The sequence below is a fragment of the Cervus elaphus genome, chromosome 10 (assembly GCF_910594005.1).
Source record: "Cervus elaphus chromosome 10, mCerEla1.1, whole genome shotgun sequence".
Classification (NCBI taxonomy): Eukaryota; Metazoa; Chordata; class Mammalia; order Artiodactyla; family Cervidae; genus Cervus; species Cervus elaphus.
The window spans coordinates 54,356,191-54,382,812 of record NC_057824.1 but is presented as its reverse complement, the minus strand read 5'-3'; the positions used below and the strand labels follow the sequence as shown (position 1 = coordinate 54,382,812).

At 51.5% G+C, this 26,622-nt stretch overlaps 1 protein-coding gene and 1 long non-coding RNA gene across 2 annotated transcripts; one reads left to right on the top strand and one right to left on the bottom strand.

Moving 5' to 3' along the window:
* Window positions 1-197: 197 nt before the first annotated feature.
* LOC122701953 lies at window positions 198-6,698 on the bottom strand. Its single transcript, XR_006343158.1, has 4 exons — window positions 6,595-6,698; window positions 4,796-5,024; window positions 3,631-3,708; window positions 198-1,737 (listed from the first exon to the last, which is right to left on the bottom strand). It is a non-coding gene; the product is annotated as an uncharacterized LOC122701953 (long non-coding RNA).
* Window positions 6,699-7,306: 608 nt separating this feature from the next.
* Window positions 7,307-26,100, top strand: EIF3B (eukaryotic translation initiation factor 3 subunit B). The gene is made up of 19 exons (XM_043915436.1): window positions 7,307-7,949; window positions 11,464-11,656; window positions 13,188-13,307; window positions 13,596-13,653; window positions 13,846-13,974; window positions 14,375-14,532; window positions 15,264-15,395; window positions 15,477-15,543; window positions 15,886-15,932; window positions 16,989-17,199; window positions 18,495-18,567; window positions 19,310-19,432; window positions 20,296-20,374; window positions 21,047-21,185; window positions 22,496-22,621; window positions 23,148-23,225; window positions 23,550-23,658; window positions 24,095-24,213; window positions 24,806-26,100. The coding sequence occupies exons 1-18, from the start codon at window positions 7,529-7,531 to the stop codon at window positions 24,196-24,198; spliced, it is 2,367 nt and encodes a 788-aa protein (XP_043771371.1). The 5' UTR covers window positions 7,307-7,528; the 3' UTR covers window positions 24,199-24,213; window positions 24,806-26,100.
* The last annotated feature ends 522 nt before the right edge of the window (window positions 26,101-26,622 follow it).

Sequence of the window (26,622 nt, the reverse complement as noted above, 5' to 3'; positions counted from 1 at the left end):
GCTTCAGCATCAGTCCTTCCAATGCATATTCAGGACTGATCTCCTTTAGGATGGACTGGTTGGATCTCCTTACAGTCCAGGGGACTCTAAAGAGTCTTCTCCAACACCACAGCTCAAAGCATCAATTCTTCGGCACTCAGCTTTCTTTATAGTCCAACTCTCACATCCATACATGACCACTGGAAAAACTATAGCTTTGACTAGACGGACCTTTGTTGGTAAAGTAACATCTCTGCTTTTAAATATGCTGTCTAGGTTGGTCATGGCTTTTCTTCCAAGGAGCAAACATCTTTCAATTTCAGCCAATATTATCACATTATTTATTATCTCATTCATTCCTTCATTTATTCAATCATTCATTCACTCAACAGACATTTGCAAATGCTGTGTCAAGCCCTAGAGCGCCTAGAAAAAACTCGCTATGCCTGTTCCCAATCTTCCCCAAGTTTAGGAGGTTTCCCACCTCTTGTTCACTGCTGTTCACATCTTACTGACATGCTCCATAACTTGCAATCCTTTATATGTTTGAGAGTAAGTTGCACGCATCACAGCCTTTTACCTTGAAATACTTCTGGGAGTATTTCCCGGGAACAAGGCTGTTCTCTTACATTACCTTAGTACAGCACCCTGAGAACCACAATTTGAGAACCACAGGGGTGGCAGCCATCTGAGATTCTGCCCACTGAGGTTCTGTTCCTTCTAACTCAATAGAAAAATCACAAAGAAAATGCAAATCTGTTCTCAAAGCCTAGCTTCTCTCCCAAATGTATATATACACAAAGAGCAATTTTGCAAATAGAAACTTGGATGGCATCCTGCTGTTTCTCAATTTCCCCTCCTCAGTCACTAGCTTTGTTTTTATTTGCTTTTCCCAGCACTTAGATTCCTTCTCCCCCAAATCAGTGGTGCCTGGGTTGGGGGCGGAGGGGGGCTGACCTGCAGAGGGGCGAGAGGAAACTTTGGAGGATGAAAAGCTCTGTGTCCTGACCGGGTCACGGTTTCCTGGATACGAAGCGCCTCCAACCATGCACCTGAAGCAGTGTGCACATTCAGGGTTCGGCCAGCACACAGCACGTCCTCGTCATCGGGGCTCCCTGCCTTGAAGCACTTCAAACACAGCAGTGGGGCTGCCGTCCACACGAGACCAATGAGCAGACCCCTCCTTGCCTCGCCTCCCCTTTTTCTAAAAAAATTTATTTTATAGAGTATTTATTTTTATTCTAGCCACACCCACGTGGCATGCAGGATCTTAGTTCCCTGACCAGGGATTGTACCCAGGCCCCCTGCGTTGGGAGCACAGAGTCTTAACTACTGGACCACCAGGGAAGTCCTTTCATTTCCCTTTTTTATTTGTCTCCCTTCCACCTCGTGTCAGAGGAACAAGGCATCAATCATTCCCCACGTGGACCACTGACAGGAATAACCACGACGGGTGCCATCCCTCGTGTTCCCTAAGGCCTCGTCGTCTGAGTGCGTCTGGTTTCCTCAGGTCAGCTTTCCGCGGCCGGGAGCAGGGGTGCCTCTCACCTGGGCCCCCTGGTCATGTGAGAGCAGGCTGGTTGGACAAGTGTGTGCGAAGTCAGGCCATCAGAGCTAATCACCACCATCGCTTCCCAGGCACTTACCGTGTGCTGCACACAGTACATTACACAGTGAGAGAGCGAATCTGATGTGCAACTGTCTCGTATTTTCCGTTTTCTCAACCCCAAGACGTCTTGACAACTAGCCTCCGCTCACCTGGCCAAGAAGAAATTCAGTTTCACATTTTTTTAATGGTTTGTTTTTCTGGGGCGGTCCTTCAGGCTGTCAAGTTTGGGCCACAGAGCTGGCAAAGCCGCCCAAGCTGGCCAATGGCTGGGAGGTGAGGTGGGCAGTCTAGGCCTCGGGTCACACCACTACCAGCCAATCCCTCCAGCCCAACAGGGTTCTTGAAATTCGGCTCAGGCTGCGGGTGGCAACAAAGGTGTCCAAAACCCACGAACCTCCCTGCTGGGGATCCTGCCACCCTGAGACCTCCAGCAGGCATCTGGAGTCTCTGCCGCCTCATCCACTGCCCTGCAGCCTCAGGAGCTGGGCATGACCCAGCTCTGAGCCTCCTGCTGAAAACCAGAGGGGACCTCCACCTTTCAGAACCAGGGTGCAGTTGTTCAGCCACTCAGCTGTGGCCAACTCTTCCTGACCCCATGGACCGCAGCATGCCAGGCTCCTCTGTCTTCTACTACCTCCCAGAGTCTGCTCAAGTTCATGTCCCTTGAGTTGGTGATGCTGTCTAACCATCTCATCCTCTGCCACCCCCTTCTCTTTTTGTCTTCAATCTTTCCCAGCATCTGAGTCTTTTCCAGTGAGAACGAGGTTAGCCCTCTTGAAAATACTTCTCACTGTTTCAAGATAAACCTACAGATAAATAAGGAAGACAGAGGGCAAAGGAGCCTGGCATGCTGCAGTCTGTGGGGTCGCAAGAGTCAGACAAACTTAGGGACTGAAGAACAATAACAGATAAATAAAGGCATAAGTTATCCACCTAATCTCACTGGAACTTCTCCCAAGCCTACGAGGCAAATATTATTGTTATTCCCACTTCTAAGATAAGGAAACTGAAGCTTAGAAATGATGAATAAATGGCCTAAGGTCATCTAACAAGGGAGGCAGCTTAGACCTAGCCCAGGTCTCTCCTTCTCTCTCAAGCCCCAGGCTTCCCAAAGTGGGTGAGAACACGGCAGAACATTTTCCCTTTTGATAGTTACCTAGTCAGGTTCAGTTCAGTCACTCAGTCGTGTCCGACTCTTTGCGACCCGATGGACTGCAGCCCGCCAGGCCTCCCTATACATAATCAACTCCCGGAGTTCAGCCAAACTCATGTCCATTGAGTCGGTGATGTCATCCAACCATCTCATCCTCTGTCATCCCCTTCTCCTAATGTAATTGAAATAAAACTAGCTGTCCAACTCATGATTTCAATGGGAACTCTAAATTTGACCTTAAAATGCTTTTAAGTTTAAAAAATAGGTTTTTGATGTGTTGAAATAACATTCTAGGCCCAATTGGAGCTGCTTTGGTCAAAAATGCCATGATGGTAAACCAAAGGTGGATAAGCGGTCACTGTAATTGCTCTGCTGGCCAGAAACACAATGTATACAGTTGGTTGACACCCTGCCCCCCAAAATACACTAGGCTCACACACCCCCACTCCGCTCTAGACTTATTTCCTTATTCCTTCTCACCCTAAACAAGAAAGCAACAAAGACACAGCACAGTCAAAACTAAATAAATACGATTTTAAAAGAGGAAAAAGAAAAAAGCTGGAAGTTTGTTATATTAGTACCAGACAAAGTAAACTGGAGAGCAGGGGATATTATCAGGAATAAAAAGAAGTATTTAAAAAGGCAAGGTGGCCAATTCATTAAGAAGACAAAGCAGCCCTAAATGGACATGTACATGATACAGACCCTCAAGGTACATGAAAGAAGCAAAAAAATGGAAAGAGACAAATCCATCATTAGAGCTGGAAGTTTCCAACATGTGCCTCTCAGCAACTGACAGGACACAGGGACAGAAAATCAGAAAAGTTTTCAAAGATCGGAGCAATGCCCGGGACCCACCGGATCTCAGTGATATTTCCTAAACACTCACCCACAGCAGCAGTTCAAGGAACACGCACCAAGGGAGTCCACAATCTTGGCCATAGATCTCAACAAGTTTTCAAAAGGTCTGAAATCATACAAAGTATGTTTTCTGGGGGATTCCCCTGGTTAGGGAATTCCAGGGGTTAGGACTCAGCGCTCTCCCTGCAGAGGGCCCGAGTTTGATCCCTGGTTAGGAAACCTAGATCACACAAGCAGCATGGCCAAAATAAAAACCAAAAAGCAAAGTCTGTTCTCTGCTCACAACATAATTAAACCAGAAGCCAATTTTGGAGACATATCTGAAAACTTCTCAAATAGTTGCACAATAAGACCACATTTCCAAACAAACTACAGATCGGAGAAGAAATAATGGAAATTAGAAAACATTTTCAACAGAGAACACAACATATTATAATTTGTGGGATGTAACTAAAGTAGTGCTTAGAGGGAAAATTACAGCTTTAAATTCAGATGCTATCATCCTGGTCCCTCAAATTCACAGTCCCCCACCGACCTCTCACCAACGTTTCAGGATCACTCCTTGGATGGTTATTTCATAAGGTTTGCAAGCTGTTGCTTCTCTAATTTTATTGAACCTTCTGCATGTATTGGCTAGAATTATTTTATAAGTAAGAGCTTTCCCTCATCAACTGTTTGCTTGCCTTGAAATATAAAGATAAAATTTAAAAGGCAAGATTAACTGTATTGCTTCAGTCTTTTATCTATTTTCAGAATGAGACAATGCCCCAGCAATATTCACCTGTGAGCAACGGGATTTTTAAAACACAGCATTACGAACAAATGAACTTAAACATGTCAAACACATACAGCTTTTTATTCCTTTTGAGGCTCCAACTGTTCCAGCAGGGGGCCTCTTGAAGTCCTCCCCACCCCTTCCCAACCACTTATTATAAAAATTTTCCAGCATACAGAAATGCGGAAAGAATGTCCCAGTGAGCAGTTACGTGTCTGCCACCCAGACGTCACGGCCAACACTCTTCTCTGACCACCACCGCCACTACCACTCAGTTTCATCAAACCCTTTGCAGGTGGACGTGTATCCTTCCAGGCTTTTTTCTACGTGTTTCACATGTTTATCTAATGTATTAGTCAGTGCAGGCTGCCATAACAAAATACCACAGCCCGGAAGGCTTAACACATTCATTTCTCACCGTTCCAGAGGCTGGACGTCCAAGATCAAGGTGCTGGCAGGTCTGGAATCTCCTGAGCCCTCTCTCAAGAACTGGTCTGGGGCTGCAGCCAGCGAGGCTGGACTGGGGACGGAGGGCCGGTTCCATCTCAGGGGTCTGGCAACTGGGTGCTGATGGTGGCCAGGGACCGAAATTCCTCCACACGGGGGGCCTCCACAGAGCGGGCTCCTCCACAGGCTGCTTGGGTGTCCTGAGGGAAACGTGACTAGCTTCTTTCAGATCCAGAGACCCGAGAGAGAGCGAGCCAGGTGGAAGCTTATCATTTTCAGGACCTACACTTGGCAGTCACATGGCGCCACTTCTGCCACATCGTGTTTGTCAGAACTGAGCGATTAGGGGTACCCACACTTAAGGAGAGCAGGGTTTGGCTCCTCCTTCTTAAAAACTTTCTGGCTGCACTTCATGGCATGTAGGACTTAGCTCCCCAACCAGGGATCGAACCCGCACACCAGCAGTTGAAGTGTCGAGTCTTAACAATTGGACGGCCAGGGAGATTCCCTAGCTTCCCCTTTTGAAAGGGGTGCCAAAGGATTTCTGACTCTATGACAGATGTACTTTTAGCTTCACTCCTGTGGTGTCTGACTCCTGACTGTTGCCCCCCATGGCACTGGAACTCTGAGACAAGAACCACAATGCCTCCTCCCTGCTGTACCCCCACACAGAGTGCCTCCCACTCTGGCCCTAATACACGCTGAACTTTCCCCTCAGCACTCCTCAAACTCTAGAGGGTGGAGGAACTACAGATGGTCTTGCTGCTCTTCTTGCTAGAACACTGCGGGATGTACTTTGAAAATACACTTTTTTTTTTTTTTTGCATCATGAGCACATTCAAAATTTTACCTGCAGGATAAGCTATGAGTCCCTCCCCTGGAAAATAGTAATGAGTGGCTACTATTTACAATACCTGCACACCAGAGAAGTCTTCCCTAAGAAACATGTAGCTGCCCAGCTAAGGTCAGCTGTTTTCAAGCGCTCTGTGACTATCCACTTATTAAGGGGCTTCCCAGGTGGCTCAGTGGTAAAGAATCTGCCTGCCAATGCAGAAGATGCATGAGAGGAGGGTTCCATCTCTGGGTGGGGTAGATCCCCTGGAGGAGGAAATGGCAACCCACTCCAGTATTCTTGCCTGAAAAATCGTAGGGACAGAGGAGCCTGGTGGGCTACAGTCCATGGGGTAACAAAGAGCTGGACACGACTGAGCACACACACATTCACTTATTATTCATTGCTTTGTCACCCACAGCACATTCTAGAAGAAAAGCACTGGCAGAGCCCAGCAACCCGTGAAAACTGTGGAAGAAACCAGAAATTAGGAGGGTAACTCTGACGGCCAGGAAAAGTTAGTTTGCCTTTTGAAACCCGTCCCTGGGCCTGCACCTCATTTCACAGGTGAGGAAACCGAGGCAGAGAGGCCGTGGGGCCTGCCCACAGCTACAAAAGCTGAAAGGAAGACAGGGAGCGTTCGAACGCCACAAGTAGGCAATCTGAGAACGCTGCTTCTTTTCTCTTTTCCTGTCAGCTGAGGTAAAGTACACCCAGCACTCCGTTTACAGTGTTATCCATTTTTCAGAGCAGAGTTCAGAGGCATGAAGCGCGTTCGGCAGCCGGCACCCTATCCGTCTTCCCAAACTGTCCTAAACTCCCGTCCCGCCTGCCGCCGCAGCACCGCCTTCTTTCTTAGAAGAACTAAAACATTTACACTGAGCGGAGGCCCGCGCGCTCCGCAAAATCGAAAATGCAGAGATGCAAACACGGTATACCTGCCAGAGAGTTTCCGCGCCCCTGCGCCTCAGGTAACTCAATACCTGGCCGCGCAGGCCCCGCCCTCTAGCCCCGCCCCGCGGAGACCCCGCCCATCACGATATGGCCCCGCCCCTTCCGCGCCTGCTCCCGCCCCGCCCCGTGGCCGCGCTCTCGCGCGCGTCAGGGGGCGGAGGCCCGCGTGGGTCGAACCATGGTGACCATCAGAACGGGGAAAGGCGGAATTACAGCCGCCGCGGTGAACGTGGGTGTGAGGGATCAAAGCAGCGCTCGTTCATTTTTGTGTTGCGCCAGGCGGTCGTCCCTGTAGCAGGCTGGGCCTTCTCTGGCTCGCCAAGTATTCCTTCTATCTTTTGGAACCGCCCATTCTTTTGCCCAGTCAGTAGACGAGTCTAAAAGCCGAAGTGTAGAGGTGGAACTTGGTAATGTAAGTTGAACTGTTTGGCGAAAGGCCAAGATATCCCAACCAAAGTACTTTGTGTTAGCGTTCCTGCTGGCATCAGTGTCTAGGCGAAGGGCCCTTTCGCGCTCCGCGCGCTGGGCGGACGCCTGGTGCCTCCCTGCGGCGTCACAGGTGGTCTTTCCCCACCGCACGGCCTGATGGGAGGAGGACGCGGTGCTGCCATGTTGGACGGAACCACCCGCTTTCTGAGGTGGGGTAGCCTGGTTCTCAAGCCGCCTGTAGACTGACCGACACAAGGGTGCTGCTCAGCCTGGGACCGGCGCTTGTGGCGGGGGAGCCGCCGCAATCCCCGGCGGACACAGTCCTATCCTGTGAGCTCGTCCGGGCGCGCGGGACGGCGTCAGGCCGCGGCCGCCCCCCCGTGCCCGTGGGCGGCCCCGCCGCACGCACATGGCCGGGAGGTAGGCGCGCGGTGCGGCCTGGGAGAGTCGGAAGCGCGGCGAGACCGGGCGAGGCGGCAGCGGAGGGCGATGCAGGACGCGGAGAACGTGGCGGCGCCTGAGGCGGCCGAGCAGCGCGCCGAGCCCGGGCCGGAGCAGCCGGCCGCCGAGCCGTCGCCGGGGGCGGAGGTGGCGCGGCCCGGCGTGCAGGAGGCGGCGGGCGGCGAGGACGCGGAGGCGGAGGCCGGGCCGGGGCCTGAGGGGCCGGCCGAGCCTGCGGCCGACGGGGAGGAGAAGGCTGACGCGACCCCCGGCACCACCCCGCCGCCGCCCGAGGAGTTCCCTGCCCCGCTCGCAGGCGAAGGCCCGGCGGAGCAGGCGCAGGACGCGGCGGCCGAGGCCGGGTCCGAGGGGGCGGGCGGGGAGCCGGACGGTGCGGCGGAGGACGGCGGCGCGGACGAGCCCTCCTTCAGCGACCCCGAGGACTTCGTGGACGACGTGAGCGAGGAAGGTGAGGCGGCCCCACGCCTGACTCCCCGCACCTGGGGAAGGCTTCCGTGAGCGCCTGGATCGCCGTCTTTTCTCCGAAAGAAGGAGGGGAGCAGGGGGAGACAATTTGGCGAGCCAGACACTGGCACTGGCACTGCAGCCGGGAGTTTGTAGGGCGGCGAGGGTCGGCGGCGGGCCCGCAGGAGCTGTGGCCGAGTGTGCAGCGGTGTGGTCATTAGGGCCCGGCAGGACGCTCCACGTGCTGCACGGTCCTGGGTGACAGCGCTTCCTCTGAGGTCTGGGTGCCCCGAGTGACCCGCCAGACCTGCCTGTCAGAGGCCTGAAACTGACTCGGTGCCGTGTCCGTAGGGGTGGACGGACGCTGTCTCAGGAGTGGGCAGAGCGGAGTGGTCAGACTGGGTTCTTTGGCCCCGGCTGCCCCACAGGAGCGTCTGTCCTCAGAGAGGTCCTCAGCGGGACAGTCCCAGGCAGACTTGCCAGATACCTGTTCCCATCTCTTTTCCTAAATCTGTAGGCATGCTACCGGCCTTCTGTTAGCAATGATATTCTTGAATTGTAGTATATTATAACTTTGGTTCTGCCTTGGTTCCGACCAACAGGCATTTTTTCTGCTTTTTGCCTGAGAGAGCCTGTTTCCTAAGGTGACTTCTGAGGATGCCTGATCTCATTTGTTTTTGTTTTTGTGTTGTTTGTTGTTAAGCCATTGTGACTCTTCAGGCTGGGAGCACATCAATGGATTCCTCTGCATATTGGCCACATTATTAAAATGGAATAATGAGTAAAACACCATTGAAAAAGCTGATGAAACACCAGAAAAATAAGATGTTACCACGTAGAGATAGAAAGATTGGCGGGGGAGCATGTCTCATCACTGAGATTGAGTCAGAATCATAAAGAATTTCACATAAAATGAGAAAGTTTAGAGAACATAGAGTTGTTTGACTTAGAAACATAGTTTATTTTAAAATTCTTTATCAAGTGCTTCTTTTTTTTCATCCAGTTTTATTGAGAGGTAACTGATACACAGCACTGTATAGGTTTGGGATGTACCCCATAATGACTTATTTGAAACAGCTGTTTAAAGGTTATTGTCAGCATTGTCTTACACTTTGTTTCATGGGGCAAAAGACATTTCAGCAGGAAAAGCAGGAAAGGCTGCACTTTCCTGTTCGTGAGGACTTGGGAGCCACTGACCCAGTCAAAGCCCCTCAGCCATTCACCTCTAACAGAGTGCGTTTCCTGGGGAGTTGGTTGCTGAGAATCCACAGAGGCAGTGTTGCTTGGTAGCCCACCCCTCCTCATTACGTCCCCCCAGCTTAGACCACTGTTCTTTTTTACTGCCCCAGTTTTTCTTACATTTTAAAATCTTAAGTTGTGGTTTTAAAGCTCATTTTGAGTCCTTCGGTATTCACTTTTTTTTTTTAAGTATTATTTGAACACACCTAATCAGACAGGATTTCTGGATTGTGACTTATGGTGTGACAGAGGATGCTGACGTGAGCACAGGCCAGCCAAGCCAGGTGGCTGCTGGGAGGGCCTCTGGAAGCCCTTGTGATCCTGATACTTCTTCAGAGGGACCTGTGAGGCTCCTGGTCCTTAGGAGCTAAAATCGAGCAAGCTGTCGGTCTTCTTGAGGCCAGTGGTTGTAGTCAGTAGCTCATGTGTTTTCTGTTTGGTGAGAACTGTCCTATAGGGTCAGAGTGATGCTCAAGGTACTGGTTCTTGTGAAAATGGACTGAGTGTCATGACAAACACTCCTGCGAGTTCCACAGCTCTGGTGCCTGTGTCTGCCCCCCTCCCTGAGACAGATGAACTGTCACACAGTTGCATCTTAATCACAGCGTCTTTCGTCCTTGGTGCTCAACGAGGCAAACATGTGGTAGAGGTTCTGAGCAAATGTCTTTGGTACTTAAGTCTTGAGACGTGCATTTTTTGTATTTCTTCTGGAGTCAGATTGGAAATCCATGAGCCAAGCAAGAGTAACCAGATGCGTGGGCCGTGATGAGAAGGAAGTGTGTTCGTGTAGTTACTATGCTCATTCCCTTACTGTGTATGGGCGGGTTCTTGTAAAGCTAGACACTTCAAGATTGTGGGAAGGAGTCCACGGTTTGTATAAAAGCTGAGCTTCTTACTGTAAACCTTGTAAAATCAGATCAGGCTTAACAGGTGATGTAAAAGTTTGGTAAGTCAGCTTTAAAAGTCACCCAAGCATCTGAGTCCAGTCTCTGTAGGGAAGATACCCTAATCTGCCTCTTTCCTTCTGTTTCCTCTTTGTTTGGACACGATTTTAGATGGCAGTTCTTTTATCTAAGGCAACATTTCCAATATCATTCATAGAGGTGTTAAATTCATCAGAGGTAGTTTATAACAGGACTTGCCTCTGGAAATTACTTTTTCCTTTTTTTAAAGACTTTTTATTATTGAAAATTTCAAGCACTAAAGTGGAGAAAATTCACCTCAACTTTTTTTTTCCACCTCAACTTTTGAAAATAAAATACAACAAAGAATATTTTCTGACATGTGTCCTATATAATGTTGAAATACTTAAAAAACTAGTCATAATTAGGTTCTAGAACACATAGATACACAGATAATAAGCCTTTGTTCTTCAGCTGTTGTTTAAAAATTACCTTGGACATTCATTTTGCCTGTACAGACAGTCCTGAAATTGTGATGGTTTGAATTACAATGGTTCAAAAATGGGTTTATTGGGAAGTAATCCCATTATAAGTCGAGGAAGATCTGTGTTACTGAGAGCACTTAAGATTTGGGTTCTGTGATTTTAATTTCTGTTCTGTCACGTGAACAGAATGCATTTTGAGCTTTTGCATGAAGTTATGAAAATACTAGTTGACGTTTCTTGCTATGTTCCAAGCACTGTTCTAAGTGTTTACAATCTAATGTCTAAATGGCTGGTGTCTCCCGGTGGTAATACCGCCAGGTATTTTGTCCAGCTGGAGACACCGCAACCTATAGGACGCATCACTCGCGTGCTTTCATGAGCTTCTGTAGTCTCTAGTTGCCTGGTTTAAGTGCCAGTCTCTGTCCCATGCTGTCTTCAAACAAGGTTGCTTTACGTGAAGAACCTTGGGTGATGAGTTTGTAAGAGAGGTGGGTCGGAGAAGGCTTACCACAAGTGTTCCTCAGCTCACTTTGTTTTTGTTTTTTTTCTGGTAAAAGTCCATCCTCTTTGCCTCTTCATTGTTAAAGGCTTTTTTAAAAAATTCATTTGGGGATAGAGGGAAAAGTTTTTTAAAATTTTTTAAAAATTCATTTAATATTTCCTATTATTGACATATTTTGACTGTTAGGGGGCGTGCAAAGAGTTACAGTCCTCCCAATTATTTCAAGTTTAAATTTTTAGTCAAGCCAGGGCTGTAATATCTTAATGTTCGGAGCAAAAGCATTCAGATTAATTATGCATTTTTTACTTTTTGGAGATTTGTTCAGTGTGCTTAACCTGGTGCATTAACTTGTTGAGAGAAAATCACTCGGCACACCTTCCCCTCCTGCAGAGTTGCTGGGGGACGTGCTCAAAGACCGGCCGCAGGAAGCAGACGGGATAGACTCGGTGATTGTGGTAGACAACGTGCCTCAGGTGGGGCCTGACCGCCTGGAGAAACTCAAAAACGTCATCCATAAGATCTTCTCCAAGTTTGGGAAAATCACAAATGATTTTTATCCAGAGGAGGACGGAAGGACAAAAGGGTGAGTGATGTCCTCCAGCACGGACGTGTGGTTTGTGTTTTCTTGGCAGCTGACGCCGTGAAGGTGATGGTGCGATGGTGCGCTGTGGACTCCGGTGGATGGGCTAGCGCAGCGCAACGCTGAGCCGGCCTTGTGTGCTGAGGCGGGCCTCGGGGCAGGGACCGTCAATGGGAGGGAGAAGGACACGGGCCTCTGGTTCTGAGTTGGGTTTTGTGAGTCAGCTGCTGAGCTGCTGGGACATCGGAGCTCGGTCTCTTCTGTCCTTGAACAGTGATTGATTCGAGGTAAATCCAGGCAAATCTGGGGGTTGGCAGGACTTCAGGAACATCTGACATATGGTATTTTGATTCTAAAATATGCTTTTCTCCCACATTTTAACATCTGAAATGGGGGTACTTGTTAGAGTCTAAAGGAAAGCATTGTGTCATTGTTCAGTTGGTATTTTTTGTGGTGTTACCTGAAATATTGTGTCTTTTAAAAACAATAGCATGAGGTATGTGTCCTACAGTTTGGTTTTTAAATTCAATATTAGATTTTCTGTGTTGGTAAATGTAATTCTGATTGCTTCCTTGTAAACGCTGTGGTGCTCTGTCATGGGACAGTTTATCTGTTTTCCTGTTGACGGACTGTTTTGAGCAGCAGTTGGGAAGCCTGTCCTCTTCTGGGTACAGGAGAGCGTGCGCCTGCATAGTGGCCGTCTGCAGCGCCTCTGGGCGATCCCCAGAGACACCCGCGTGGTCGTTCCCAGCTTGTGCTCAGCCGGCAGTAATCAAAGTTCTGTTGGTTGCGCCACATACTTGTCAGACTTTCTCCATTAAAATTTCATAAAAACATCAGCCTCTGAGTATGGGCAAAATCATCTTTTATGGGACAGGAATGAGAAAGTAGTATACACTTCATTTTTTTTTTTTTTTTATTAGTTGGAGGCTAATTACTTCACATACACTCCATTTTTTAATTTCAGATTTTAGATACTGCCTAGAATAGATTTAATTTCTTGGAAAATTGATCACACACAAGTAATATTTCTTACATTTTCTGCTTCAGAAAGGTGGGAGGATAACGTTTTTTGGAGCAGTTGCATGTGTGATTTTTATTAAAATGAAACATTCTCTGAGAGCCTTTGCGATTTTGCCTATAATACACAGTATCAGAATATTCTTGTTTTTTTTTTATTCTTGTTTTTTATAGACAGCTTTGTTGAAAGATATTTGACACACAGTCAAGTCAGAGAGTTTTAAAGTGTATAATTTCATAAGTTTTGAGGAACATGTACATCCATAAAACGGTTACCATAGTCAGGGTAGTGAGCATTTTTGGTTAATTTTAGAGGCATTGGCTCTTGTGTTGGGATTCTGTTCATGTTTATAGCTGCTCTGCTAGGGACCTGACTGCTTCCAGGACGTGGCGGGCAAACGGGTCATGGATGCTCGTGGTGCGTACAAGTCCTGCGGGGGCCTGGGTGTGTGGAGCATGACCTGCCTGTTCTTTGGGTCTGCATTCTTGTGAGTTGCCCTCTCCCTCGATTCAGGTATATTTTCCTGGAATACGCATCCCCTGCCCATGCGTTGGACGCTGTGAAAAATGCTGATGGCTACAAGCTCGACAAGCAGCACACGTTCAGAGTCAACCTCTTCACCGATTTTGACAAGTAAGTTCTGACTCAGCCCAGGAGATCCTAGACATCTTCCTGAGCATGCATGGTCAGGCCTTTCTGCCCCAGGAGGCCGGGGGGTACTTAGTGGCCTTTCAGGAGGCTGCACTCTCCCATCAGACAGTGCAGGGTCGTTTGACATCCCCGGCCAGCTGCTCCCGACCCGCACCCCCTCACCAATAATGACCAAGCAAAGCCAGTCCTTTTCGGGGAGGGGTGGGTGCAGTACTACCTGGCCGAGGACCACTCACCCTTGTGGTCATCTGAGTGTCACTGATCTTCTAGGTACATGACCATCAGTGATGAATGGGATATTCCAGAGAAACAACCTTTCAAAGACCTGGTATGTTGCATAAAATCTGTACGTAGTTACAAGAAATGGTGGCTAGCCTCTTGGCTTGAAGCAGTGACTTCCTTAGGAATTAACGATGCTGAGTGAATTCATCATATTGCTAAGTGTGACAGTTATGAATATAATTTTTCTTTGGCTAAAATTAAGGAAACGTATTCCATCCCTTGCGCTTGGCTCCTTTAGGGAAACCTGCGCTACTGGCTTGAAGAGGCAGAGTGCAGAGATCAGTACAGTGTGATCTTCGAGAGCGGGGACCGCACTTCCATATTCTGGAATGATGTGAAGGACCCGGTCTCCATCGAGGAGAGAGCGGTGGGTATTTGCTGCCAGGCAGGGACTCACTGCTGGGTTTCCTTAACAAAGAAGGGTGTGGTGGGAATTCCCTGGCGGTCCAATGGTTAGGACTCCGCACTTTCACTGCCACGGGCCTGGGTTTGATCCCTGATTAGGGAACCGAGATCCCACAAGCCACGTGGCATGGCCAGAAAGAAAAAGAGGAGCTTGGTACATGAGCAGGTGAAGTGTCATGTGCTTTGAGGTTACCCCTCTTGACAGCAACTTTTATTCTTCCAGCTTTGAAACAAATCCTACGAAGTGAATAGGCTTCTTGTGTTTTTAGTTAAAAGTTTGGGAAATAAATTCATCATAGACTTTGGAGTCTTTGTGTTTGGTTTTTTTGTTGTGTTAACGTTGGCACTGGCTTTTTCCACAGCGATGGACAGAGACATATGTGCGTTGGTCTCCTAAGGGAACCTACCTGGCCACCTTTCACCAGCGAGGCATTGCTCTGTGGGGGGGAGAGAAATTCAAACAGATTCAGAGATTCAGCCACCAAGGGGTTCAGCTTATCGATTTCTCACCTTGTGAAAGGTAAGCCATTATAAAATGGCAAATGGGATACTGCCAGCCCTCTGTAGGTGATTTTCTAAAGCTTTATTTTGCAATAATTGCCACTGCGAAGTAGAATCGTCATAAGAGAGCATAGAGGATTCCTGTGTGCTCTTTACCGTGATGGGTCATATTTTGTTGCATGTGCTTTATCACTTCCTCTTTCCACACGTGTGTAAACCCCGTCGTCTAACAAGGGCCTTGAGCACCCGCTGCCATCGGTGTCCACTGCAGGGCCCAGACCAGTCCCCTTTGGGTGCTGCTCATGACCATTGGTGCTCTTTACCTGATGAGTCCAAGGAAAAGAAAGTGTGAGCATTCCACACCACCCCTTCCGCTAGTGCACACAGCGGATTTTTGTTGGGAACCCACTGGATCTTTCCTTGTTCCGATTTTATCAGAGAAACATCTTAAGGTGACCCTTGGAGCATGCTGCTGTGACGGGCAGGCCTGAGTGGCGTGTGCCACAGTGCTTCTGCTCTGTATCTGGAGTGGGCTCTCTGGACGGGATGACGTTTTTGGGGAGCCTGGAGGGCTGGAGAAGGTGCTGGTTGCACGAGTCTTGAATGCTTGTCCCAGGAGTCTCCCTCCCTTGTGCCTGGAGTCACGTTTGGGAGCAGAAGCCCGTCACGCCCCCTGTGGCTGGTTCTTGGCGTATCCTCACAGGAGAGGAGGCGGGGGTGCAGGGGCTGATGCTGTGCCCTCTGCTGCAGGTACCTGGTGACCTTCAGCCCCCTGATGGACACTCAGGATGACCCCCAGGCCATCATCATCTGGGACATCCTCACCGGGCAGAAGAAGAGAGGCTTCCACTGTGAGAGCTCAGCCCACTGGCCCATCTTTAAGTAAGTGGCCCTGGGTAGCCACGGTGGCCTCTGTGCCCCCATCTTCATCGGCCAGCTTGGCACTTCTTTTTTCTTCCTCAGGTGGAGCCACGATGGTAAATTTTTTGCCAGAATGACGCTTGATACTCTCAGTATCTATGAAACTCCTGTAAGTGGCTTATTTGATTACCTGACTTGAGCTGCCCTGTCAGGAGCTGTTGCGGGCGCAGAGCTTTCCTTAGTGTGTGGGTGCCGAGAGGGGAGAGGGTGGTCTTCCGGTGTCTGCCTTTCGGATTCTCGGGCCCTGGTTCGGGTCTTCTGCTGCCACGGGGAGCTGGGATGGGAGTGGTTGGAACGGCCCTGGGAGGGTGTGCTGTGGGTGATCGTGTCCCAGTTGGTCTGTCGCCCTGTGCCGACACTGCTCCCTCAGCAGGCTCACGCTGTAAGGAATTGTATGTGCTGTAGAGACAGTGGTCTGATTTGACGCCGTTGTGACCTCGTTTTTTCACAGTCTATGGGTCTATTGGACAAGAAGAGCTTGAAGATCTCTGGCATAAAGTAAGTGACTCTCTCAGCACGGGCTGGGGTGGGAGTGGGGATTAACTCCCTCCTTTAGCACCTGGCTCCTATACCCTTGGAGAAAATGCTGGTGCCAATCACGGGGCATAGGGATGCCACCGCAGGCTCGTGCCTGCCGCCGTGGGCTGCTTGCTGGTGGCCACGTCAGCGTTCTCCGCTCCTGCTCGTAGGGACGTCTCGAGGGCTGCTTCCTTTCACGTTCCCGCCTGGGGATGGGAGACTCGGGGGCACAGTCTTTGAGGAAGAGGAGTCTTCTCTTTGTCGGGAGTCTCCATGTCAGTCTGATGGTGTGTGCCATGGGTTTGCTTGGCCTCTGAGCTGTGACTGGTTTGGTCTGTCAGAGAGTAGGCACATCTTTATCCACCTGAAATCTCTGGGGGCAGTGAAATATCAGCAGTGCAGGGGATGTGCACATTTCTTACTGTTCTATTATATTTATGTATTGGGCAAAATTATGGCTTATAATTAAAACTGGGCGTTAATTCTCAGTAAAAGCAAAAGTGAATATGCTCTGCATGGACAGGAACTCGTGAATTGTTTGTTAATGGCACTTTTAAAATGTTGCAGTGAAGGGAATTGCCCCTACTTCTTCCTTCACTTACATTTTTTAATCTGGGGTTTTCTCCCTTTGACCTCTTAATGAATGTTCAGAAATCACATAGATGGTCCATCAATCTAAAGTTTATTTTACTTGGCTCGTGGTTAAGAGTGTGAGTGGGGTTTCAGAGCCGGGGCTTCAGTCCTGTGACCCCCATGACCCCCATGTTGGTGGGTGGTGTTATCATCGCCTCTCTGCTCACTGGCCCAGTGAGTCTGCCAAAGCCCCGGGTGGTCCTGGGGACAGAACGGGCTGCCCAGGAAGCCCAGAGCAGGCCTCTGGAGGTGGGCACTCGGTGGTATTGGCTCCCATGCTGTCCTGGGAGGTGAATGTGCCAGGGCCCCACTTTACACAGTGAGTGAGCTCTTTCGTTCTCTGTGCCTTCCTCATCACGGCTCAGCCGGTCCTGGTAAACATTTTATTTTCTTCTTCTGCAGAGATTTTTCTTGGTCCCCCGGTGGTAACATAATAGCCTTTTGGGTACCTGAAGATAAAGATATTCCAGCCAGGGTAACCCTGATGCAGCTGCCTACCAGACAAGAGATCAGAGTTAGAAACCTATTTAACGTTGTGGATTGCAAGCTGCATTGGCAGAAAAATGGAGATTACTTGTGTGTTAAAGTAGACAGGACTCCAAAAGGCACCCAGGTAAGTGGACATCAGTGGGCGGGGTCATTCCGCCTACTCAGTGCTGTTTGGGGGTGGGGGGAAGTGTGGCAGTGTTCGTGGATTTTTGGTTCAAACTTCAGACTTTTTTCAGGCCCACCTGGCACCAAAAGTTAGCTGTTGCATCATGGCTAGCTAGAACTGTCATCATATTCCAGCAGAAGAGTGTAATTCTTTCCTATAAACTGAGTGGGTGATGCGTCACTTAGTTGAGATAGGTCAGAGCTCATAAGAGAAGACAGGGAGATCTCCTCCAGGCATCCACCTTCCTTCTCTGTAGGTGTTAAAACAATACACTGTTTTCTTTAGGTTTTTCTTTGGAAACACAGAGTAGCATGCTTGACACAGTTCTGCATCCAGACTTTGTTTGTTTGTATCATTTAACATTTGTTTATACACAAACTCCTGGTTTTTTTTCCTTCTAACAGAAATTTTTTTTTTTTTTTTGGCGCCCGCCGCCGCCGCCATGCTGCCCGGCCAGCGCGCGCACAGCGGGCGGGGGCGGGCCCTTCTAACAGAAATATTTTTTTCACAAAAAGTTTCTGAGGTATGCAGTCACGTAGCAGTCACCACTGTCTTAACTCCAAAACATTTCCATCACCCCCGAAAGAAACTCCTCACGCAGCAGCCGTCACCCCGTTCCTGACACCCTCTCACCTGCTTTCCCGCTTCCTGTCTCTGGGCATCCCTGTTCTGGACATTTCTCAGGAACGGAGTCATGCTCTGTGGCCTTCCATATCTGGCTTCCTTCACTGAGCGAGGGGTGCAGGCTTGTCCCTCATCGTTTTTTATGGTTGAGCAGTGTGTACTGTGTTGTATCGTGTTTGCCCATTTATCCTTTGGTGGGCCTGTGGGTTGTCTCCATCTTTTGGCTATTATGGATAATGCAGCTTTTTACATGAACCTGGATGTTCCATTGTTTTGAAATAATAGTTGGATCAGTCCCAGTTGGTGGGCCTTTGGGGTACTACAGAAGGTTTGCAGAGAAGCCACAGTACAGATCCCTAGGCCTGTCTGCTGGAGGTGACCTTAAGGCAGGCCTTGAAGTAGGGTCTGGGTTGGGGCCGTGGGGTCCGTTTCTTCTCCAGACATTGTACCAGTCTCTGCCTTCATCAGTGTTTGAGAGCTCTTGTTTTCACCATTTCAGTCACTGCCGATTTTCATGTCTCTACCAGGTGTATACGTTTAATCCTTCATTAAATTCTTAAGTTGTCCTTTAAGTCTGCCTCATGCTTTCAGTTTTCAGAATGTCACCCCTTCTTTTTTCTTTTAAACAGGGTGTTGTCACAAATTTTGAAATATTCAGAATGAGAGAAAAACAGGTGCCTGTTGATGTGGTCGAGATGAAAGGCAAGTGCCACTGTCCTGTTCTTTGGTTGAGTGGCTCCCGAGCCATCACACCTACTCATACGCTTCCCTGGGAGTTCACGGCCCGGGCAGGCTGGCGGAGGTCAGGCGTCTGTCTATATGTTACAAAGCATAGGTTGGTTCACGGGTTCTTTGTCCTTCCCAGCTTCAGTCTCTTAGCCTTCCCAGTTGCCAAGTGAAGAGACGCCCTCTTTTTTTTCATTCATACCACGTGATCCACTTACATAGCAGGGGGACACAGGTTCAAGCCGTTTCACGCTTAGGAGAGTGAAGAGCAGGTTTTCACCACACATCCAGCAACGCAGCTGAAGGGCTTGTCCTCTTACCTATGAAAGTGCTCAGTTTAGTAGTGGTGTTTTGGTTTTTTGGACTCCTGAAAACTTGAGACACTGTTCCCGCCGTTAGGTGGACCGTTTAGCCTGTATATCCTGTTTCGCTGGGGTGAGGAGGATGGGAAGGCACTGCCTGGTAGAGCGCGTGACCCCGTCCAGTGCTGTGAGGAGAGTGGGGGGCTCACCCCCAGCCGCCCTGCCCCTGTGGCAGGGGTCGGGGTACAGGGGGCCCCTGCCGGCCGTGGTGGCTCCACAGGGCTCAGCCTGCTGTCTTTGTGCTGTGCTGCTTGTGGGCCTTTTAATGAACCGAAGAATCTGGGGCGTCTCTGAACAGCCTTAACTGAAAATGATGTTTTGTGACCAAGGAGCTCACCGTTTTTTCCTGGCCTTAGAAACCATCATCGCCTTTGCCTGGGAACCGAACGGAAGTAAGTTTGCTGTGCTGCATGGGGAGGCGCCCCGGATATCCGTTTCCTTCTACCACGTGAAGAGCAACGGGAAGATTGAGCTTATCAGTAAGTGCCGCCTGTGCCTGTCTCAGAGTAGCTGAACGGGAGCCCAGGGGCAGAGCTTGGTTATTGCTCCTGGGAGAGTGCTTGGCTGGACAGAGGGTCGTGTGGGCTGGTGCTGATGGTGGCGCCGAGGGAGTTTGTCGCAAAGGACGGGCCTTCTGCGCACTCCTGAGCGGCGGTGTCTGTGGGAGCATCCCTTTGTGGTGTCGTCAACTGGTGGTCACCAGACTGAGGGTTATTAGTTTCTTTGTCATGAAAGGAAATTTGGACAACTGAAGACTTCATGGCCTCCTGTTGTAAAGTCGGTTATGATACAGCAAGCATCCAAGTGCCTCTGCTTTCCAGGCCCCCTGCAACCCTGCCTGCCCTTGCAGGGTCAGCCTGCAGATCACCACACTGTGCTGGTCTTGGTCTGAGAATCCTGCCCCTCCCTATTAGGGTGGTGCTGTCCCCCTCCCCACCCTGCTCCTCCCTCCTGAGTAAAGAGATGAGGACCAGGCTCCACCCCTTCAGGACTGAGCAGTTAGCATTGGGAGAGATGGTGGGATTAGCTTCTTTCAGTTAAAAAATGTTGGAGTCACTAGAATGGATTTCTAGGCTTTTGGGGTCATGCATCTCTGTGAGAATCTGATGGAAGCTGGACTCCTTCCCCTGGTGTCCAGTCCCCACGGTAGCACGGCCTGAGTGGGGCGCTTCGTCTGATTACTCTGTCAAGCCCAGTGTTGTGTCATTTAAAGGAGCAGTGCAGTTTGAGAACCCCTCCAGGCCCCCCTAACGATGCAGGCGCGCACCTCAGAGTCCGGTGTGCACATCCATGGGGTGTCCCCCACTCGGCTGCACGCTGACCTCTGACCCTCTCCTTTCAGAGATGTTCGACAAGCAGCAGGCCAACACCATCTTCTGGAGCCCCCAAGGACAGTTCGTTGTGCTGGCTGGCCTGCGGAGGTGGGTTCTGCTGCCTGCGGAGGTGGGTTTGCCCTGTGCGGGGCTGCGGGCTGGGGGAGACCGTGACCCAGGCCTGGACTCCGGCCCCGAAGGTTGCTCTGCTGCCTCTCGGAGAGCGTGGGGACAGGTCCTCCCACAGGGCGTCCCAACCTGGGTGAATCGTGCAGTGTCTCCATCCTGCTGCCCAGACGTGGCCAGGACCAGGCCCCTTGCAGACGCTTCTACCGGGGACTGAGGACACAGGCCCTCCTCCTGGTGACCCAGTTCCCCGATGTGCGCGCCTCGTGTCTGTGTGGGAAGGGTGTTTGGTCAGGCTGGGAGCCCACGAACACCTGGATGTTCACCCCCTTGCTCCCCACCTGGTTGTTCGGCAGGCCGTGCAGAACCTGCGACAGGGGTGCGGTGCCTCCTGTGGGCCCGCGGGGCTCCCCGCCTCACTGGGCGCCTCTTGCTGTGGTTTGGCGGCTTGGCTTCTGCCAGCCTTTCCTCCGGGAGCAATCACAGCAGACACTGCGGTGCTTGTATGCTCTGGGCCTCGTCTGTGTCACTGTGATCACTTCCGTGTCCACGATCAGGCGGGACACCCAGCTTCCCAGTTCAAGCCTGCTCACCCTGAGCCAAGGGTGGGCGCAGACGCGGCTCTCGGTGACTCCAGCCGTGCTGTCTCCCCAGTATGAACGGCGCCTTGGCGTTTGTTGACACTTCAGACTGCACAGTCATGAACATCGCAGAGCACTACATGGCCTCCGATGTGGAGTGGGACCCCACTGGGCGCTATGTCGTCACCTCCGTGTCCTGGTGGAGCCACAAGGTACGGAAACCCGAGCGCCCTGCTTGTTCCTGCCTCAGGGCCCGTGCACTCACGCCAGGGCTGTAGCTCTGTGGGTGGTGGAGCGTCTTGCCATTACGGGTCCCCAGCCTGGTCCCTGCATCCTCTCTGCCTCCCCTGTGTTCTCATGGTGCCCCCGCTCAACAGCACGAACTCGCCTTAGCCATTGTTAGCCATTCATTGTCCTCTCTTCCTGCTGGCTTGAGACATTACGAGGACAGGGGCCATTTCTCCTGAGCTACATCCCTAGCATCTGAAACTGCCGCACATTGTCAGCCTTCAGTCAGGATTTGCTGACCGAATTGGCATGTGAGAAAATATGTCATTTCTGTTTTTAACTTCCTGAAAAGATCATCCTGTCTGTCTTCAGCGAAAGATCCGAGGGTGTATTGGTGGGGGCAGATGCAGGACTCAGCGCTTGCTGAACTGCTGTGAAGTCTGCCAGGCAGGGGGCTTCTCGGCCTGGGGCCTCCCTGGAAGGGTGGGAGCCGTGTGTGCACTGGCACTTTCCTGGGAGAGGACCCGCTTCCTCTGGGTCTTGGGAGAGTCAGGGCCTGAGAAGTTTGTGTCTATACAAGTCACAGTCTATACTGTCTTTTTCATAAGCACAGTATTCCCATTGCTGGTAAAATTTGCTGAAGATCCTTCTTTATATTTAATGACTATTTTTACTGATTGAGGTATTCACAGTTGAATCAGCTCACACACGTTTACCAGTTGAGACAGAGTGATTGTGTTTAGTGAAGTTTTAGGAGCAAGAGCTTTGCAAATGTTGCTGGAAGCAGTGTCTTGAATGCCGTCCTTGTGTTCAGGTCAGGGTATGTTGGCCGTGCCCAGGCCTGTTGTTTAGAGGTCCCCTCACCAAGGCCCACCCTGACACTAAATCCTCTGAGTGTGCTGACCACTCTGTTCACTGCCCCCCGAGTAGTAGCGGGAGTCCACCAGGGTGTAGGCACCGCTTCCTTCGTCAAGAAGGTCTTGGTACAGAAGAGATGCCTGCTGAGCGGTGGTGGCGGGCTGTCATCTGTGTTCCGGCACAAGTGCTCTGCTGGTGCTGTTCTGGCTGCTGCACGCACTGCTCTGTCCCGCCAAGCGCATCCTCTTAGCTGTCTTCACCACGGTCCTGCCCTGCTCACGGTGTCCCCCAGTGCCGACAACACTGGCAAATGATTGGTTCTCAGACATTTGTTGAGTGACATGGTGAATTTTGCCAGGTCTTTTGACAGGATTCAGGGTCTGTCCTGGGGTCATCTGGTGGGGTGGGCAGCTAGCGAGGCTCTGCTGTCTTCCAGGTGGACAATGCCTACTGGCTGTGGACCTTCCAAGGCCGCCTTCTGCAGAAGAACAGCAAGGACCGCTTCTGCCAGCTGCTCTGGAGGCCTCGGCCCCCCACGCTCCTGAGCCAGGATCAGATCAAGGTCTGGTTTTCCTCATCAGCTGCAGGGACGTGGCAGTGACTGGCGTGAAGAGAAGAAGGTTTTCCTTCCTGATACTGTCAGGGTGATAATGAGTGAGGAATGGAGGTGTGGCTTTCACAGCAGACCCTTTGAGGAGATGCAGAGCAGTGAGAACCAAAAGGAAGAGGGTAGTTTCAGCAGAGGAAACAGATTTGGGTTGTGAGACCACATCAGAACCGTTGTAGGAAGTTTCTGGAGATGGAGGGGCGGGTGAAGGGTGATGGGCTGCTAGAAAGTCCTGGTGAGACTGTAAGACCTGGGATTTTCCTGACTGGTGGGACACGCGGTGTTTATCAGGGCTCTTCTGAGGGGTGAGTGTATATCCCGGGGAAGGAAGGCTGCCGGCGGGAAACGTGGAGGCCGGCGCCGTGTTGAGCACTCAGGTGGCCGTGCTCTGCTGACCATTGATGCTGCAGCTGTGAGGAGCGTGTCTGTGGCTCTTGGCTTTGAATATGCTGATCCTGAGGGACTTGTGTCTTTGTTTCAGCAAATTAAAAAGGATCTGAAGAAATACTCCAAGATCTTTGAACAGAAGGATCGTTTGAGCCAGTCCAAAGCCTCAAAGGTTAGTCCTGTCCCCAGGCATGAGGGAAGCGCCCAGATAGTCCCTGTCGCCTCATGGCAGAGGCCAACACCAGGCGGAGAGACAGACCCCAGGGCTGGCTTCCGTCCACGGGAGGGCGTGGCGGAGGGGCCGCTAGAGGAAGCTGAGGGCGAGCAGATAAGGCCGGTGTGCCCACCCCACCGTCTCTAGTGGAGCCGTACGCCATCCTGTCCGTCAGGCTGGGCACCCCTGACCATGTTTCAATCCCACTTGGTTGAGCAAAGTGAAGACAATGGTGTGAGGTAAGTGTTCGTCCTGTAAGTTGTTTCCCAATTTTGCACACAGGAATTAGTGGAGAGAAGACGAACCATGATGGAAGATTTCCGGAAATACCGGAAAATGGCTCAAGAGCTCTATATGGAGCAGAAAAATGCACGGCTAGAATTACGAGGAGGTAACTTTGTTAACCCAAGACACACCTTTTATAGCATATAGTTAAAATATTTTTCCCCTTTTGGATCTTTTCCCAGATTTTTCGGAAAACATCAAGTGTTGCCTGAATTAAAAAGAACCTTTTTTTTTTTGGCCGCAGCTTGTGGTTTGTGGGGTCTTAGCACTCTGACAAGGGATTGCCCCTGGGCTCCAGCGGTCAGAGGGGGAGTCCTAACCACTGGACCCCCAGGGAAGTCCTCTTAAAAGGATCATAAACAGAGTCTTTAAGAGATTCCTGACAGAACTGAGTTTCCTGCTGCCAACAGGTCAAGGCCATGGACCTTCCTTTGCAGGGACCTTGAGGTTTTCACACTGGCCTGTGGTGGCGGGGTGGGGGTGGCGTCTTTCACAGATTTGTGCCCCACACATACACGGCGTGACCGGCAAACCCCCCACAGGTGTGGACACTGACGAGCTGGACAGCAACGTGGATGACTGGGAGGAGGAGACCATCGAGTTTTTTGTCACTGAGGAGATTATTCCCCTTGGAAATCAGGAGTGATCCGAGAGCACTGTGGTAAGACGGGATGGGGAGCTGTTGGCGTCCTGTTCAGTAAGCAAGGAGGTGACGAGTGAAGCCCAGTTTCCTGTATCCAGCGTTAGCCACATCCTTGCCTGTGAGCCATGAGGAGTCTGGGGAGACCCTGGTGTCCGCACTCTGGGCCTTGAACTCCACGTTTAGGGAGCAATGTTCCTCTGAAACCCAGTAGGGCTTGGCCGTGGGCATGAAGAGGGCCAAGGGAGGCTTTGCTGGGAGAAGACGGGGGTGCCCATCAGACGGGCGGCCACACCAGCTGCAGCGCCTGTTGAGTCAGTCCCCGCTTGGTCTGGACAAGAGCCTCCAAAACCCTGTCAGCTGTGGCTTGAACGTAGACTTCACTGACAGAGGACCTGGGGCGCTGCCCTCAGAGCTCACCGTGTGTCTGGGCGGGGACAGGGCTGTCTGGCCGTGTGATCCCCGTGGCAGGAGCGCGGGTGTGGAGGCTACCCTGTCCAGGCAGCCCCCGTCCGCAGGCATCGGGCTGGAGCGTCCCTCCACCTGCTGCTCCCAGGGTCGGGGCCGCCGCCCCTCCTTCGGGACGGAGGGTGAGCCGTGTTCCTTGTTGCAGTGTCGCCGTGTGCTGTGCTGGAACCAAGCTCATCCTTTTGCAGAAAGCCTGCACATCCTGAATTTCTACCTGTGCTTCTGTCGCTCGGACCGAGGCCGCGCCTGGAAGTCGCCATCTCCACACGTCGCTGTGCCTTTCAGCCCTGGGCGCCCGCCGCAGCGGAGGCGTGACGGCGCTGCCCCTCGGGGATCTCTCGCACTGCAGATGGCGCCCTGCCTCCCGCGGTCGGCGCCTGCACAGCCGCGCGGGCCCCTCGGGCTCCCTGGCCGCCGGCAGGGGAGCCGCTTGGGGTGGTGCACCCCCTGCCATTCAGGTTGTGACAGGTTCTCTCAACAGGCTGAACGCGGAAATAAAGCAAACGTGTATGAAAAAGCTGTCTTTCTCCTCTTTGAATGTAGATAGCGGCCTTGACCTTGGTGCCTCTTCCGTCTGCCGCAGTAGCAGCCGCCTTGGGCTCGTTGTGTCCAGCACTGCACTCGAGAGGCGCGGAGGGGTCGTCAGCCTCCCTCGGGGTCCCCTCCTTTTCAGCTGAGCTCTGAGAAGTGATGCGTCAGCCCAGACACGGTTTCTTCTTTCTGTTTTGTTTCCTGCACTTGCCAGTTCACCTGATGAGAAAGAACCCTTTAGCCTTTTGCTCAGTCACACAGGTTTGAAGACTTACACTGACAGTTGTCACCTGTCTGAATATTTAACCCTCCCCTCCCGGGAGGGACTGAGCAAACCCATGTACCTCAGCCCGTCTTCACCGCAGCGTCGCGCTGTCCTCTGTGCCTTGTGAAACGGCAGTTCTTCCACGTCTGTCTTTCTCCCAGAACCTGAAGTTTAGTGTAAAAGGCAGTGACGCCTGGAGTTCACAGCCATGACCCCTACTGTGTACAGACCTAAGACACCCTGTGGGGCGAGGCACAGGCAGCCGTCGGCCCCGTGGCTCAGCTGGCTGGCGCGGAGTGGTCCCTGACCCACTGGCTCCCCCGAGACCGCCGGGCCTCCCCCCGCAGGCCAGGCGCTCCAGGCTCCTCCTCTCTCCGGAGCCGTGCTTTGTCTGCAGCGCCGCCGCCTCCAGCTCCTCCTCACCCCCTCAGAATCACGGTAGTTCTTGGTTCCTGTCCTATTCCTCAGACTTCACTGTGTCGAGACCCACGTTTTCTAATTTCATGGCCCTAGGAAGGAACAAGCACATGGCTCTATCATATTAACAGATTTTTAACAGAGCTTTTAAAAAACTTAACTTTTCACTGTTTTAAACTGGCTAGTTGTAACTTTTGCATAGTTTGTGAATAAAAATTTCTTAAGCACTTGTCCTTGCGTTCTTTCTTTTGTAGAACTAACTGGGTGTCCCGGGGCTGGCCCTTCATGGAGCAATTTCCTGACCCACCCGGTGGGGTCGGTGGGGAAGGCAGGGTCCCCAGCGTGTGGCTCGGGCCCCAGGTAGGCTCTGGGCTCTTGGCCACCTGCGCAGGCCTTGTCTCCGTCGTGCTGCGGGGCAGTCGGCGTGTGAGGGATTTGCCTTCATGGGGGAACCCAGTGACGTGGACTCCAGCAAGTTCCCAGGGGGTCAGAGGCTGGACCTTCGTGGGGGGTGGAGGTGGGGAGGGGGCAGGGGAGCATGGATGTTAGGGGGGCTCGTTCACATGGCCAAGAAGTCCTGGAGCCCAGCGTTGACCTGGATGCGACCAGCACAGCCCTGCCCGTAGACAGCAGATGGTCCATGCTGCTGGGCCAGCCAAAGCGAGCCAGGCAACCCCGCGGTCATCCAACCCCAGGCCCAGCCCCGCACCTGGAGGGGCCCTGGGCCCTTCCCAGCCTGAAGTCAGAGT

What these genes read in the sequence shown, in the direction of transcription:
- EIF3B (XM_043915436.1), top strand. Translation starts at nt 7,529, where the DNA reads ATGCAGGACGCGGAGAACGTGGCGGCGCCTGAGGCGGCCGAGCAGCGC. An exon ending in GAGGACGGAAGGACAAAAGG is followed by an intron (nt 11,657 to 13,187) that starts GTGAGTGATGTC and finishes CCCTCGATTCAG; the next exon opens with GTATATTTTCCTGGAATACG. An exon ending in GCCCACTGGCCCATCTTTAA is followed by an intron (nt 15,396 to 15,476) that starts GTAAGTGGCCCT and finishes TTTCTTCCTCAG; the next exon opens with GTGGAGCCACGATGGTAAAT.